At 29.1% G+C, this 17,019-nt stretch overlaps 2 protein-coding genes across 8 annotated transcripts in view; both read left to right on the top strand.

Annotated features, from left to right (window-relative positions):
- The window catches only part of grh (grainy head), a 178,600-nt gene extending 175,485 nt beyond the window's left edge, over positions 1 to 3,115 (top strand). For 4 of the 6 annotated variants that reach the window (XM_076404841.1, XM_076404845.1, XM_076404843.1 and 1 more), the window contains 2 exons: positions 522 to 586; positions 1,429 to 3,115. In XM_076404841.1, coding sequence (XP_076260956.1) covers positions 522 to 586; positions 1,429 to 1,555 — 192 coding nt within the window. In that variant the 3' untranslated portion in view covers positions 1,556 to 3,115. The remainder of the gene's footprint in view (positions 1 to 521; positions 587 to 1,428) is intronic. The other 2 variants (XM_076404842.1, XM_076404844.1) reach the window with 1 other exon arrangement.
- A 1,029-nt stretch (positions 3,116 to 4,144) lies between these two features.
- On the top strand, positions 4,145 to 12,568 carry LOC143196904 (adenosylhomocysteinase-like 1). Of its 2 annotated transcripts, XM_076404847.1 has the most exons (11): positions 4,145 to 4,345; positions 5,131 to 5,175; positions 6,290 to 6,374; positions 6,425 to 6,571; positions 6,775 to 6,947; positions 7,852 to 8,050; positions 8,114 to 8,417; positions 10,238 to 10,403; positions 10,460 to 10,706; positions 10,796 to 10,916; positions 10,975 to 12,568. In XM_076404847.1, the coding sequence occupies exons 1-11, from the start codon at positions 4,250 to 4,252 to the stop codon at positions 10,979 to 10,981; spliced, it is 1,590 nt and encodes a 529-aa protein (XP_076260962.1). In that variant the 5' UTR covers positions 4,145 to 4,249; the 3' UTR covers positions 10,982 to 12,568. The 2 variants fall into 2 exon arrangements, with proteins under 2 accessions (XP_076260962.1, XP_076260963.1); XM_076404848.1 differs by lacking the exon at positions 5,131 to 5,175.
- The last annotated feature ends 4,451 nt before the right edge of the window (positions 12,569 to 17,019 follow it).

Below are 17,019 nucleotides of genomic sequence, written 5' to 3' on the forward strand. Positions count from 1 at the left end.
GATCAACAGTTACATGTTACAGTATAAAAAAGTTACATAAATAATAGTAGAGATTTGCCATTGGCTGACTATTTGAAAGACAATCGTAGCTCTTCTATTTTAGATTAAATCATAAAAGGTCATAATCATAAAACCCTGTATGTCAAAATTGTTTAAATGCTCTCAAATCACATGTTTGAAAGTAAAATAATTAATCAAATCTGAAAGCTGGAAGCCCTGTGCTTAAGTGCATGGACCTGGATGTACTGGGCTTTTAAACCTCTCATACAACCGATAAATAACCAAACTAAAACCGGCATGTTTTAAATTAACATATCATATTATCTTGTGTCGCCAACGTGGGATCAGTTCACTTTTTCGACCTCCACGTATTCATACACTGTTTGTTTTTTTATCTCCCCTCCAATCTTCAATCAGTTCAGCAAAAAGCTCAGTACTTCTTCTAAATCTATGCCAAATCAAGAAAGACAGAAAATGCATTAACTTTTCGGAAAATTAATTCTGTTTTCCTTATTTTGCAGATTGAGAATAAGTACAAAATTAGCGCTTCGAGCATTAATAACTTGTATCGCAAAAACAAAAAAGGGTAAGTTATTTCATAGAGGAATTGTAAAATTTACAGCGGAGTAGTTGCAAAGAAGTGAACTGGACACTAATGGTCTATGAACTAACAGTTCGCATTCTACTAACTACAGTTAAACCCCAGAAAACAAAATTAAGCGCTATAAATTATTTTTCAATAAGCTCGAAAACAAAATTTAAGGTGTATTTGAACTTACTCATATTTATAATTCGAGTTCAAATATAATTTCAATGTATTTTATCAATTTAAATTCAGATATACAAGAAATTATATATTATTCAAAATATAACAAATCGATTGAAAAGTCTTGACATATAAGCACCCTTTAAACCAACCTTCAGAAGACACCTGCAAAATTTCATGACATTACAGTGGTTTTAATGACGCTACTTTATTATTTACTATTAAAAAAAACAGGAAGCAAAAAAATATTGTGTTTTTATTAAAAACTGCTTTTTTATAGAATATAAGTAAATAATATGTAATCCCAATATAATTAGAAATTATAGCTCACATTCTAAAAAAAAATGGGTATGAAAAAGCTTTGCTCAAAGTAGGTACCGCATTTGCCCATAAAAATATATCAAAATTTTGGTGCTTCAGCATCAGTACCTATTTAAATACATTATACTTGGATATAGTTATGGGACGGTGTATAAAATCGTTATAAAAAGCAAAACATCTTTATTATTAGATTGGGGACTTTTCAAACGAGATGTTATAATATAAAACAGTTTTAAAAAAATGTAAAAACATTGCTGCAATAAAAATAGTCTTTCCTGGGTTAAGGATATTGATACCCTTTATTTTAATGCAATATTAACGTTTTATTTATTATTTTTTAGCATTACGGCCAAGATTGATGACGATATGGTGGCGTACTATTGTAACGAAGATCTATTTTTGCTTGAACTCAAAGCCGTTGACGAAGACTTATATGATATAACATTCGTGGAACTAATGGACCACTAAGTTAACAGAAATATAAAAACACCAACTGATATTAACCATTTACGTACTTTAATATCATTTCAATTATTTTGTTGTGATTTTTTTTATATACGTTACGATACGTTACAAGCAATTGTGTAGAACTTTATTAATGTTTATAGTAGAGATGTTGATTTTTCTTGATTACTATATCTATTTTTAGTTTTTTTTATATTCAAAATAAGTTATTGTTAGCCTTTTTTGTTTTTTTATTCTTTATTAGATTGACTTGGTCATTGCATTCAATGTTCTGTTAAATTTGTTTACACAAATAATATTGGTGGCAATTATGTTTAATTAATTATTTATTACTAAGTTTCTGTGAAAATGTTTCCGATAGTTTAAAGTTATATATGTAATAGAAATTATTGTTAGCTAATGCATGAATTACTTTATGGCTAACGTGATTCCAAATGTATTACACCATATCAGGGAGAAGTAGTAATTTTGAACTTGAAGGAACAACTCGTTAAAGTTTTATATAGGAATGCATCTAAATATGTACCATACGATCCTGTAATTTTCAAAAGGTTAATATTGACGTTCACAGTCATTGTAACCCAAAATAGGAACAGGAATATGTTATTTTGCTTGGTCACCCAACAATGATCTCAAAATTAAGTGTATTTTTAATGTGACTTTTAAACACACAGTATATACGGAACGTTTGAGTTCTCGTATCATGGGCGGGGGATTTAAAAGGGATCCATTCGTTGTACATAGCTTTAGATTTTACTTTTTAACTTGTATATAGTGCGTTATGACGTAGACAAAACACCGTTTGGTGTTGTGATGAAGACACTATGTTTAACAAAATATGAAGAATGTACACAAAGGTGAAACAAGGGCTGGTGTGAGAGACTTTTAACATAATTTTATTCAATTTCTCGATCATTCCCACAACACATCTATAAAACAATAACGGATCTCAACAATTATTATCAGTTCAGTATGTTAAATCGAAATATATGTTAGAAGCCTCTTTTGGTAAAACATTCCGATTATGTAACACTAGATTTTGTTGAAACGGTTCTCAGTCCATCTAAGTTTGATGAAAATGTAAAAGTACCTGAACTATGCTTTATAATAATTTCTTTTATCTTTCAAGGGCCTACTTTAAAAGTGGTTAAGAATTTCCAAATTTTATTAATACTTTTGAGGTACAGTTCTTCAGTTACACTTCCATCAAGAAGCATTTATTAATTATTTTTTTAATTTTTCTACGTGGTACTGATCTGAATAAAAGAGATTGTATTGTAAATTTTTTATTTTATAATTTATTCTATAAAAATGTACAACATTTATAGTCAGTTGTACTCTCCAATTTGATATTAGTTATTCTAGAATAAGATAGCTCTCTGTATCCAAACTTTAGTGTATGAAGAAGTTGTTTAAGAGGTACTTAAAGACAACGACTCTTATCAGCTCTGGCTTCAACTCACAATGGCAAAGCCGAGTTGATTATATTCGCAATATTATTTAAGTTTTTTTTATAAATGTATGTCTTGATTTTATAAATAAAATTATATATGTATTTTGTAACTTTTTTGTTTTTTTATTTGTCTATTTTCGAGTATTTTTTATACCAACCAGGGTATATTTAAATTGAACCTACAACTTAACATGGGCCCCGAAACGACTATCGAGTCACCAACTTGCAGATCACCCTAGAAGTCATCCAGTCTTGCATAGCTTGGTCACTGGCGTAAGTTAAAAACGACATAATTAAAAACAGAATATCCCAGTGCCTTGCTCATCTCATTATCAAATATAATATTTCAGTTAGGAACATTAAATAAATTGTAACAGAACTATTATCCTTTGAGAAATAGGTAGTGCAGTAGTTTAGAGGGTAAATTCTATAGAATCGCTATAGTTAGAAAAATTAATACCCTGTGGGATTGTTAATTAGTAGTCGAGGTACATGGTTTACAGTCTATATGCTACACAATAATAGTTAAATATCATTTACATATTGTATGTTTGTTTTAAATATTGTAACCTTTTCTTCTTTTATATATTAAAAAATTCAGACAAATTGAAATTACTATGGCTTTAAATTTTAAAATATTTTAATTTATGTTTAAGCGCCATCTACCATATACCATATCTACCATGTAGATTATAAGTTTAATTTTAATCTGCATTGACTAGCTGGTACTGTGCAGATATCAGAATTACAAAATTACAAATTTAATAATAACATCATTATATTAATATCAACATATTAAATCAATAACTTTACTAATTTAATAAAATGGAAAATAATTATAATAACTTCAAATTCTCCAATTATTACAATGTATTGATTTTAAAATATATGCAACCAGCAATATGATGTGTTCTTTTGGAATTTTTGTCTTTAAAATATTTAAGCTCCATCTCTAGTTTATTATTAAAGTAATTTTTACATTCCAAAAATATTTATAATTTAATATTTTTTATTTTTATGATTTCTCTGTTTTTTATTATATTATTATTATTTTGGTAATATTACTGGAAGATTAACATAAAGTAAAATAACATTACTACTCAATGACGTTTAAAGAATGTCAATGGTGACGTCAATGTTTTAGAGGGGATTTGGAATTGCTTGTGGGTAACCAAAACTGTTGTAGCTGCTGTGATTGTGGTTTAGCGTTTTCATGAAAAAATATTTACTTCTTTTATGAAATTATGTCTGAAAATATTGAAATTCGAACTATTATTGGAAATAGAAACATAAACCAAGTATCAGATAGTCCTGTAACAGATCCCGCGGCAGGTGCTAAGGTTTGTTCCTTCCATGTTAACTAATGTATACTTTTTATAAAACAAATCGTATATACTTTGATAACCTTATTTATAATTAATTTGTACTAATATTTTAAAATATTTTATTTAGTAAAACTGTCATTTATATAGGTCAATTTATAGAAACACTATTAAATTAACTTTCACATCCAAGAATGTATCAGTAAATAGTATGTTTGTTTATATTTAAATGCTATAAATTAAAAGTTTACAACATTGTCTTGTTTATTTGAATGAAATTATCTAATAATTTATAGGATATATTCATTATATATTTTTTATTTTAAAATTATTTATTCTTATACTGAGCTCATTCATGTGATGCCGAATACATATTATTTCTCTGTTTTATTTTTTTTTTAATTATTAGTGAATATATTTTTAATACGTTGATTTAAATAAATACTTTTTATTTTGTAATTGCTCAAACAATAATGTAGTAGATGCATTATTTCATTATTGTGCACAGCAATATCAAAAAATGTTTGAAGGTCATTTTAGGTAAAAACTGTAATACTTAACTAATTATATCTTGTTTTTTAGCAATATTCAAATACTTGTTTTTAAAAAATGATATATTGTTTTGAAAATAATCTAATGTTTTCATGTAAACATGATAAACAGTAATCTAAAAATGATTAATAATTGCTTAGAAATAAACTGGCAGATTTTATATTGATATTTTAACTAATTTATATCATCATTTAAATTGATTCCTTCCATAATATGGTTTAAAAAAATTAAATAATAAAATTTATTTCTAGGGTTTGGAAGGAAGTAATGCTTTCGTCTGCCAAAGATCTAAGTTGGTAAGATATACATGTTTTTATGTGTATGCCTCACCTTCTTATGGTCACTATTATGCAACTTTCGCTATGCTTATGATATATTTATCTTACTTTTGAATGATTACAAAGTAAAGGTACATTAAATTTATAAATATTTTCTACAAAACTGAAGAGCATGTATTAGATTTTGTTATTAATAATTTATTGTATATTGTTGATTATGTAGTATAATGATAAAATATATCATGTATCTTAACTTTTAAATCACAATTGTAAGTTACATATAAAAGCTTTATTTGCTGTTGGTACCCTTTTTTCATGCTTTTTCTTTCATATAGTTGTATGACTAAGTAAATAATATATGCTATATATCTATTTAAGCATTTTTATAAGATTTTAACTATAAAACTTTATATATTTAACATTCATATGTAAGGTGAGTACTCTTTCTTTGAAAATAAATTGATGCATTGGGTATAAAAATAAGTTGTTTAAGTAGATTATTCTATTTTGCTTCAACCTCCAGGACTTGAAAATTAAAGAAATTTTCAAAAAAAAAACATAATTCTGGCCTTATTAACTATAAATTTGTGGTCAAAATATATTTGTTTTGGTTTATTATTTATTTTTATGAATGCAGTCAATTTGTACATTGGAGACATTTGAGTGTTTGGTTTGGCATTTTGTTTTTATGTCTAAATATGTTTCTTTTTACAAAAAAGGGTTGAATATATTTAAAAGATTCATGTATATGATACTTAACCTCCGGTATGACTTATACAAGTATATTAAATAAAATATGAGCAAGTGTTTATATTTGATGGTTACTGAAATTTTATTATATTATATTTATCATATTATCTAACTAAGTATATGCAGAATAAAGTACTTCACAAATATTTGCTACCCTCTAAACTTTTTAATTAGGAAAATTAGCTTCTCAGGTAATTGTTGTCTATACTCAATGTAGGGTCTTGCAAAGTTACGTTATTATATGAAGAATTATTAGTAGTTTGTAGATGTTTATAAAACGATATTTTGGGAAACATTTAAAAATAAATGCATTTTATGTGTAATTGGATTGATGGTTGAGAGACTTTATATATAATAAATATTGAGGTTATTTCCCTTACAGGAAACCAAGACAAGCGCATTAAAAAAATCCAGTAGATACAGAAGCCGTTCTCTTTCAGCAAGCTCTACCGACTCTTACAGTTCTGGTAATCTTCTTAGATGGGGTCATTTTTTATTTTAATCTGACCTTTTTTAGCTTCTTGTACAGGCAGTTCTAGTGATGATGATGATGTGTCGCCAAGAGAGAAAGTTCAAAAAAATTCTACTGGAAACTCAGACTTTTGTGTTAGGAATATCAATCAGCATGCTTTTGGAAGGCGTGAGATAGAAATTGCTGAACAAGGTATTGCTAATCATATTATGTAATATTATATGTGTTAAATCAAATTCATGGTTAAGTCTAATTACTATTTTGTTCACAATTGTTTGTGCATGAATGACATTTGAATTTTGTTTGTTCTACATATTCAGGTACACATAATTGATTTAGATTAATTTTGGTAAGGGATTTTTTATGAATTGAACAATATAGTTCGTGTTTTTTAGAAATGCCGGGAATAATGGCTTTAAGAAAAAGAGCTGCAGACGATAAGCCTTTGAAAAACGCTAAAATTGTTGGTTGTACACATATTAATGCTCAAACGGCGGTCTTAATAGAAACTTTAGCCGCTCTTGGAGCCAGCTTACGTTGGGCAGCTTGCAATATATATTCCACACAGGTAATTTATTAATTTAAAAATTTCCTATTGCAAGAACAAGTTTTATATAGTCATTTGTTTTAATTTTAATATTTTATCAGTTAAAATTAGACAGCTTTTCTTGATTTTTTATAATACCATTATAAATGGAGTTATCAAAAAATTCCTGATTTTGTTTAATTATTAACTTATCTTGATATATGTTTATAAATGTATAAAATCATAAATCGTGGATATCAACGTGAATATACTCGTATATATAAAACTGGTAGTATACTTGTTTTTACTGGAAATAAAAAATTAACTAGTTTTAACATATTACTTTAACTTTCGTCTAAATCCTTCTAAATTTAAAACAAATAATTAAACTTCATAGAAAATAAATCATATTAATAATTTACTTATCTGCGAAGACTGTATCAAGTTATATTTATATAAGCGATTGCAATAACAGTTATAAAGAATAGCATTTGTTGATTTAGTAGCTACTGATAAAAGACTGTTGATATGTATTTAAAAGATTTATTACCTATTATAGTGATATGATTTCCTTTTTGATGTATCGCTATTATTTTCAGTTAATTTATTTGACTATAATGAAAGAAGAAATAAAGAGATAAAATTAAATGAATATGTGCAGATAAAACCTTATAAAATACTTTTTATTATATTTAGAAACATAATCAGTACATTTTACGTAATAGAATAGTCAATATTTGTAAGGATTAATTTTCTTTATAAATATTGACACATCTATATTTTACATATGATGGAAATTTTAATTACAATTTTGAACTTTACCATACTCTATTTATTAAAATGATCTTAGAAAGAAATCTTAGTAAACTAATTTAAAAACTGAATGAACCAAATAATATGAATATATGAAGATACCAATATTGATTAATTTTATTCATATATTTAGAATGAAGTAGCAGCTGCCTTAGCAGAAGCAGGATTTTCTGTATTTGCATGGCGTGGAGAAACAGAAGAAGATTTTTGGTGGTGCATAGACAAATGCGTTAACGCGGAAAATTGGCAACCAAATATGATTTTAGATGATGGAGGTGACGCAACACATCTTATGTTGAAGAAGTATCCAACTATGTTTAAGATGATAAAGGGTAAATGAAAAGTTTCATATAGTAGGTTATCGTCTTTCCTGCTTTTAAACCTTTTATTTACAGGCATTGTGGAAGAAAGCGTAACTGGAGTTCATCGTTTATATCAACTTTCGAAAGGCGGCAAGTTAACTGTTCCTGCTATGAATGTTAATGATTCTGTAACAAAAACTAAATATGACAATTTATATAGTTGCCGAGAATCAATAATTGACAGCTTAAAACGTTCGACAGATGTAATGTTTGGTGGTAAACAAGTCGTGATATGCGGTTATGGAGAGGTTGGAAAAGGATGTTCACAAGCTCTCAAAGGTTTTGGTTGTGTGGTTTATGTTACTGAGATAGATCCTATTTGCGCTTTGCAAGCTAGGTAATGGTCAGTAGAGTATACAGAAAAAAAAACTAGTTATAATAAATAGATTAGGAAGGCACATTGCTATATTTTTATTGATAAATCTTTTCAATAAGCATAAAGAGTCTAGTATATGATCTGCTGGACAAAATTATTGCATATTTTTAATATTAATTATGTTGTTTTATGTAACTAATGAATAATAATACTATTTTCTTTACACACAGTAGCTCTAGAACATTACCTGGTTTATAGTTTGATGCAGAGTACATTTTTTATTGCAAAGTTTAATCAAAAAACAATTAAGGTACACTTTAATGCTCCAACATTGTTTTTTAACAAACATCAAGGTGTATGAGGATTGACTACTTTCACGCCTACTTACTGTTTTTCTTCCTGAGGAATGGATTGCAGTTTAATTAATAACTAAAACTAAATGACCTAAATTGAAGGTCACCATTTTCTCGAATTATTCGCCTATATTCTTGTTGGGTAGAGTTGTTAGGAAGACTGAGAATATTCTATTAATTAATTACCGAATAATCAACCTTTGTGTTCTTGTCCAGGTCTTCTGAAAGACTTCTGCTAAATGACAGATCGTCATTAATGTAGTGTAACAAAATCCTTTGAACCTAAAGTAATAATTTTGGCAACACTGGTCATACTTTTACATTAAAGTAAATAACGATAGTTCATTTACAAAATGCATATATCGGAATAAATATATATTCAAGACATTTATGACACAATATAACATGGGGTATTAAAAATTAATATAGCAAACATGCATTAATTTTGCCCAGCGGTTACTAAAGAACAAAAATAAGAGGATCTTAGTCTAGCTTTAGCTTTGGAAAGTAGAAAAAGCACAAAAGCTTTGATGATGCTAATATAATATACAGTGTTTTTTCAGTAAAAGTGGGTCGATCTTGAAATGGCTTAAAACAAAATGTATTTGAGGCATCGACGAAATTATATTTTATTTGAAAGATCCATACATGGTTTACATGGGTCCAAAATTTTTACTGAGGTTTGGTGGCCCAATTTTCAATGGGTCAGTAAATTGAGCGGTGGCTTGGTTTATATTAACCTTAAGGCTTATTTCCGTTTTTCAATGGGTTCAAATTGTTCGATCTCGATCACGGTGGTCAACTCACGTTACCTCTGTCAGAGATAACTATACCCACAAATTGTTCATACTACTTATCTACTGCAGGACAGTGCTGTCCTTTTAAAATCACCACATATATCGTTAAATTTAACCAAAATTATTCTGAAACGCTCGCCAGCTAAAAATCCGCACCAGATAGTAACTTTTCGTTGATATATTGCCACTTGGGTTGACGTCTTGTCATACATGGCATGTTTGTTAAAATAGTGATCCATCTAAATATGGACAAGTTGTTGAAGATAATTTTCCTGTTCTAATGAAAACTCATTTTTATAATACAGTTATATTATTTCGACGTGCTGCACAATCGCTAAGGTGGCAGCAGGATTAACATCGACTTGCTTTTAGTGAAAAATCCTGTTCTTTGTCTTAATAATAACCACATAATCTTATATAAATATGTTATGTGTTAATGAAACAATTTTAGGGCAACTTAATAATCATATGGAAATATCATTAATATGAATATAAATACTAATATTTTTAGAAATTAATATAAATAAAGTTTCACATGTTCATGAAACTTAAAAGATATTAAAATATCTATAATTTTGCGGCTTTTCTTACAAATAATAATATTCTATGTAATGTTACATATGATATATTATATGTTAATTACTATAGTTTGTTGAAAATGTTCAGTATTAATTGTATTCTGCCTTTTTAGCATGGACGGTTATCGAGTAGTGAAGCTAAATGAAGTAATACGTAATGTTGACATTGTAATTACTGCGACAGGCAACAAAAATGTTGTAATGAGAGAACATATGGATAAAATGAAAAACGGTTGTATTGTATGCAATATGGGTCATTCGAATACCGAAATTGATATTGTAAGTACTTTTTTTTTATACGAGCTTAAATTGTTCTATGTAATTTCTACTTTTAGAATAGCCTAAGAACGCCTGATTTAACATGGGAAAAAGTTAGGTCTCAAGTCGACCACGTGATTTGGCCTGATGGCAAAAGAATTATTTTATTGGCTGAAGGAAGACTTGTCAATTTAAGTTGTTCCAGTTTACCGTCGTTCGTGGTTTCAATTACGTCAGCAACTCAGGCTCTAGCTCTAATAGAGCTCTTTAATGCACCACCTGGGAGATATAAATCAGATGTATATTTGTTACCGAAGAAAATGGGTAAGTTAGAAATTATTTTGTAATATTGCATGGTTTTACATAAATCACCATCATTTTGCATTTCTTGAGCATATTTTGAACTATTTCAGATGAATATGTGGCAAGTCTTCATCTGCCAACATTTGATGCTCACTTAACTGAATTGACAGATGAGCAAGCAAAATATATGGGATTAAACAAAGCTGGACCTTTTAAGCCAAATTATTACCGGTTTGTATATTTATATTAGGCTTGAAAACATCAAATAATTATTTTTCCTTGTTTTTAGGTATTAAAGAAGATTTTAGAGATAAAATCCATTTTTAACTGTTGCTGCATTTTATTGAAACTGCTGCCACTTAATTATGCTACATGCCATTCAATGTTTAAAATAGCTCAGATTTTGGTAAAATGCAAGCAACATCCGTTATTAATTATTGACTTAGAGATGTATATTTCTATTTTAAATTATTGACTGAGATACCTAGTTCAATCCCTATGTTTTGAATGTTTTGTAATTGCCATAATTTGCTACTATTGTTAAAACGATTTTAATTTACCAGTAAAATATATATTACACAACCAAGGAAGTGCGATTATAATGCATTCTCATAAAATAATTGTACAATTAATTGTGTATCTTATGTAACTGAATTCAGTAATACTAGATATTGGCGCAAACTTAATAATTTCACTTGGATTTGTAAATGCTTAGAAGTTGATATTTGAACGAATTGATATAGAGATTTTATGTTGTGCGCCATACTAAATAATCTACATCGTAAAATAAAAAGTGTCCAACAACCTATATCACGTCAATGTTTAATATGCAGATTGAACAGTTTGATCAATTTAAAATATTTATGAGATTATGAGATCAAAAAGTAAATAAGCCATAGGTGATATGATATATAAAACATAGACTGAAAATACATCTTATTTCTAAATATTTTAACTAAACCATCAAATAAAACTAAAATGTTGGCAAACTTTTTATTTTACTTTGTAAAAGGTATGTACAATATCAAAGGCAGAAATTATATAATAGAATATATATAAGTCAATTAGGGCCAAGTTAAATTAGTATAGTATTTGATTAATTGGATTTTTTCAGAAGTATTACCAAAAGTTTTTTCAAAGGTTTACCAAATGTTCAGAGTATTCTCACATAAATTTTAAATAGTTTTGCTAGCTTTATTTCAGTTTTAAAGCTTTTAATTATAGACAATAATCAGTATTTTTATTCTATACTTTACAATATTAAAAGTTTTTAATCAAATCAGCCCATCATCATTTAAGCCAATATTGTATTTATAACTTCCAATTTTTCAAAGAATTAAAGGCGTAATTGAAATATTTAAGTATGTTAAAGCCAAATTGGGTTATTTGATACTTGATGAAGGATTGTACACTATTGTTAAAAATATCTGAATTACAGCCAAACTAGCGTTTTATAAAATAATATATGTATATTTGCCTTTAAGAACATTGGAAGGTGTACATTTTATTTCAGTATTTTATTTATATATAGGTAATCGTTAAAGTATTGTAAAAATTTATTCTATGTGAACATGTACTTAGTCTAAGGTGGATTTGGATTATTTTAAAACATCTTTTATCCAGTGGTCTAAAAATAATACTGCCGTAATAAAAATATTTGCCCACTAGGTTTTTGTGTATTTAAGTGTCCATATTTGTGTAACCGTTGTACAGATCAATATAAACATTTTTCACCTGCTTGAGTAGATTACCTCCTTTCACTCTAGTCTTTTAAAATATCCTATACAACGGTACTGCACTATTTTGGACAATTCTATGAGAGTATTATAATTTTGAGTGATGTAAGGGCTTATTACGTTGTTAAATAGAAAATGTAAACTAAATTTTAAGTTTGATTTAACTAATTTTCCCTTTCCAATTACAATTTTAAAAAAGTTTGAACTTGAAAATATGACACGTTAGTCCACTTGGGCAGTGTAGCATCTCCGATGGATTTCCGAAAAACGCCGCCCTCGTGCTATATCAAAGTAACTCATATAGTATATTTTTAGATGGGTTTTGAAAATGGGGTGTATCTTCATTTTACATCAAAGTAATTCATAATGAGTGTGGGATCTAATAATACAGTATCTTTTAAGTCACATTCAGCTGGGAAATGGAAAAAAAATTAGTTGAGTCAGTGGAGAAACGGGATATATCTACATTTTTCATCAAAGTCTGATGTAGTATAGCACCTGAAACTACAGTAATGTTTAACTCGAGTTCTATAGGAAAATTCTATTTCTTCAGTTTAAATCAAAGACTAACATAGTACGTTGCACAAAAAAAAACAATTTTTTTTAAGTTGAGTTCAGTGGGAGAAGGATCTGCAGTTTACATCAAAATCAAAGACTAATATAGTACGTTGCTCTTAAAATTACAGTATTTTTTTAAGTCGGGTTCAGTGGGAAAACGGGGTATATCTTCAGTTTACACCAAAATCAAGGACAGATATAGTACGTTACGTTTAAAATTACAGTATTTTTTTAACTAGGGTTCAGTGGGAAAACGGGGTATATCTTCAGTTTACACCAAAATCAAGGACAGGTATAGTACGTTGCGTTTAACATTACAGTATATTTTTAACTTGGGTTCAGTGGGAAAACGGGGTATTTTTTCGGTCTACATCAAAATCAAAGATTAATATAGTACGTTGTTTTGAAATTACAGTATTTTTTTTAAGTCGTCTTCAATAGGATAACGGAGTATATCTTCAGTTTACATCAAAATCAAAGATTAATATAGCACGTTGTTATTAAAATTACAGTATTTTTTTAAATTCGGGTTCAGTGGGAGAGCGGGGTATATCTTCGGTTTGCACCAAAATCAAACACTAATATAGTACGTTGCTCCTAAAATTACAATTTTTTTAACTCGGGTTCAGTGGGAAAACGGGGTATATCTTCAGTTTACATCAAAATCTAAGATTAATGTAGTACGTTGCTCTTAAAATTACAGTGTATTTTTTAAGCAGGGTTCAGTGGTAAAACGGGGTATATCTTCAGTATACACCAAAATCAAGGACAGATATAGTATGGTGCCCTTAAAATTACACTTTCTTTTACTCGGATTCAGTGGGAAAACGGTGTATATTTTCAGTTTACACCAAAATTAAGGACAGATATAGTACGTTGCGCTTAAAATTACAGTATTTTTTTAACTCGGGTTCAGTGGGAAAACGGGGTATATCTTCAGTTTACACCAAAATCAAGGACAGATATAGTACGTTGCGCTTAAAATTATAGTATTTTTTTAACTCGGGTTCAGTAGGAAAACGGGGTATATCTTCAGTTTATACCAAAATTAAGGACAGATATAGTAAGTTGCGTTTAAAATTACAGTATTTTTTTAAGTCGGGTTCAGTGGGAAAACGGGGTATATCTTCAGTTTACACCAAAATCAAGGACAGATAGAGTACGCTGCGCTTAAAATTACAGTATTTTTTAAGCCGGGTTCAGTGGGAAAGCGGGGTATATCTTCAGTTTACATCATAATCAAACACTAATATAGTACGTTGCTCTTAAAATTACAGTATCTTTTTAAGTCGGGTTCAGTGGGAAAACGGGGTATATCTTCAGTTTACACCAAAATCAAGGACAGATATAGTACGTTACGTTTAAAATTACAGTATTTTTTTAACTAGGGTTCAGTGGGAAAACGGGGTATATCTTCAGTTTACACCAAAATCAAGGACAGGTATAGTACGTTGCGTTTAACATTACAGTATATTTTTAAGTTGGGTTCAGTGGGAAAACGGGGTATTTTTTCAGTCTACATCAAAATCAAAGATTAATATAGTACGTTGTTTTGAAATTACAGTATTTTTTTTAAGTCGTCTTCAATAGGATAACGGAGTATATCTTCAGTTTACATCAAAATCAAAGATTAATATAGCACGTTGTTATTAAAATTACAGTATTTCTTTAAATTCGGGTTCAGTGGGAGAGCGGGGTATATCTTCGGTTTGCACCAAAATCAAACACTAATATAGTACGTTGCTCCTAAAATTACAATTTTTTTAACTCGGGTTCAGTGGGAAAACGGGGTATATCTTCAGTTTACATCAAAATCTAAGATTAATGTAGTACGTTGCTCTTAAAATTACAGTGTATTTTTTAAGTAGGGTTCAGTGGTAAAACGGGGTATATCTTCAGTTTACACCAAAATCAAGGACAGATATAGTACGTTGCGCTTAAAATTATAGTATTTTTTTAACTCGGGTTCAGTAGGAAAACGGGGTATATCTTCAGTTTATACCAAAATTAAGGACAGATATAGTAAGTTGCGTTTAAAATTACAGTATTTTTTTAAGTCGGGTTCAGTGGGAAAACGGGGTATATCTTCAGTTTACACCAAAATCAAGGACAGATAGAGTACGCTGCGCTTAAAATTACAGTATTTTTTAAGCCGGGTTCAGTGGGAAAGCGGGGTATATCTTCAGTTTACATCAAAATCAAACACTAATATAGTACGTTGCTCTTAAAATTACAGTATTTTTTTAAGTCGGGTTCAGTGGGAAAACGGGGTATATCTTCCGTTTACACCAAAATCAAGGACAGATATAGTACGTTGCGCTTAAACTTACAGTATGTTTTTAACTCGGGTTCAGTGGGAAAACGGGATATATCTTCAGTTTACACCAAAATCAAGGACATATATAGTATGTTGCGTTTAAAATTACAGTATTTTTTTTACTCGGATTCAGTTTGAAAACGGATTATATCTTCAGTTTACACCAAAATTAAGGACATATATAGTACCTTGCGTTTAAAATTGCAGTATTTTTTTAAATCGGATTCAGTGGGAAAACGGAGTATATCTTCAGTTTACACCAAAATCAAAGACTAATATAGTACGTTGCGCTTAAAATTACAGTATTTTTTTAACTCGGATTCAGTGGGAAAACGGAGTATATCTTCAGTTTACACCAAAATCAAAGACTAATATAGTACGTTGCGCTTAAAATTACAGTGCTTTTTTAACTCGGGTTCTGTGGGAGAAAGGGGGTATATCTTCAGTTTGCACCAAAATCAAAGGCTAATATAGTACGTAGCGTTTAAAATTACAGTATTTTCTAAAGTTGGGTTCAATGGGGAAACAGGATATATCTTCAGTTAGCACCAGAATCAAAGACAGGTATGGTAGATTTTACCAAACATTACTATATTTTTTAAGTCGTGTTCAATGGTGAAAGGGTGCGTCACTAATCAAAATTTTTTTCAATGTCTTTTTTGGTTAATAGAGATTCATATCGACTTAATCGTCTTAATAACTGATCGTCAATATATTTAAATACGTACTCTCTTTTACTAGCACTATAATACACAATTAGACAAAAAAACAATTGTTAATAATAATTTCAAATTATGAATGGGTTTCTGATTGAGTGCCTGCGGTTTCAAATTGTTTCATTAATAAAACGTTATTTTTAGAATGTATTTTATTGATTTGATTAATGCTTTATTAATAATGTATTATATAGATGAAATCACGTCGTCAAAATATAACAAGTCGGCTTGTTGGCGCAGTGATAAGGGCGATAGGACTGTCCTCCTACTATTGCGATAGCCGCGGGTTCAAATCCTGCTGGGTCTTAAATTTGTGATTGTCTTAGGCAAGAGTGTAAAATCCGACAAGGAAAGTGTCTCGTCACTCGGTAGGCTTAATGCTGAGGACCGTGGTTTTATATTTAATTGGAAGAGGAAAAGCTATTAGTAATAATAATATAATATAATATATTATAAATAGTTACAATAATTAATGCTGATATGATTGTTATATTAATAGTTAAATTTATTTATAATGTAAGAAAATGTATGTATATTGTTTCGCAAATACGAAGATGATATTTTTTTATGTCTAATTATGGAAGAGAATTTTGGATTGAGAGTTAGATAACCGAATATACTTCAAATTAATAACATTATTATGCTGTTTAGGAATTATAAAAAGTTTGTAATTCATTTCTTGACATGACGTGTGCTAAATAGTATTGATTATACGCAAACGATCTATTTATCCATTTTACTTGTCTATAGATTGTGTTTTCAATGCTTTGGTCTTTTAATTTGTCATACCTTGATAATAGACATACCTTTTAGCCGGCTTGGTGGCGCGGTGGTTAAGGCGACAGAACGGTACTTTATGTTTGTGACTGTAATTGTAAATGTCGTTATAGGCAACAGTGGAAAATCCGACAAGGGATAACCATCCCAGTCACGCCAGTAACTAGGCTGGGGTAAGACCGGATGGTCTCTAAGATGGTCATTGACCAGTCGCTTGACTTAATGCCGAT

This window comes from Rhynchophorus ferrugineus, unplaced genomic scaffold (assembly GCF_030347505.1).
Source record: "Rhynchophorus ferrugineus isolate W39M unplaced genomic scaffold, kcgeb_rfMv2 rfM5, whole genome shotgun sequence".
NCBI classification, from domain to species: Eukaryota; Metazoa; Arthropoda; class Insecta; order Coleoptera; family Curculionidae; genus Rhynchophorus; species Rhynchophorus ferrugineus.

Bases quoted from the DNA above. Each gene is read 5' to 3' on its own strand.
- LOC143196904 (XM_076404847.1), top strand. From the start codon at position 4,250: ATGTCTGAAAATATTGAAATTCGAACTATTATTGGAAATAGAAACATA. The intron at 10,404-10,459 runs GTAAGTACTTTT...TTCTACTTTTAG, and splicing joins CGAATACCGAAATTGATATT to AATAGCCTAAGAACGCCTGA. The intron at 10,707-10,795 runs GTAAGTTAGAAA...GAACTATTTCAG, and splicing joins TTTGTTACCGAAGAAAATGG to ATGAATATGTGGCAAGTCTT.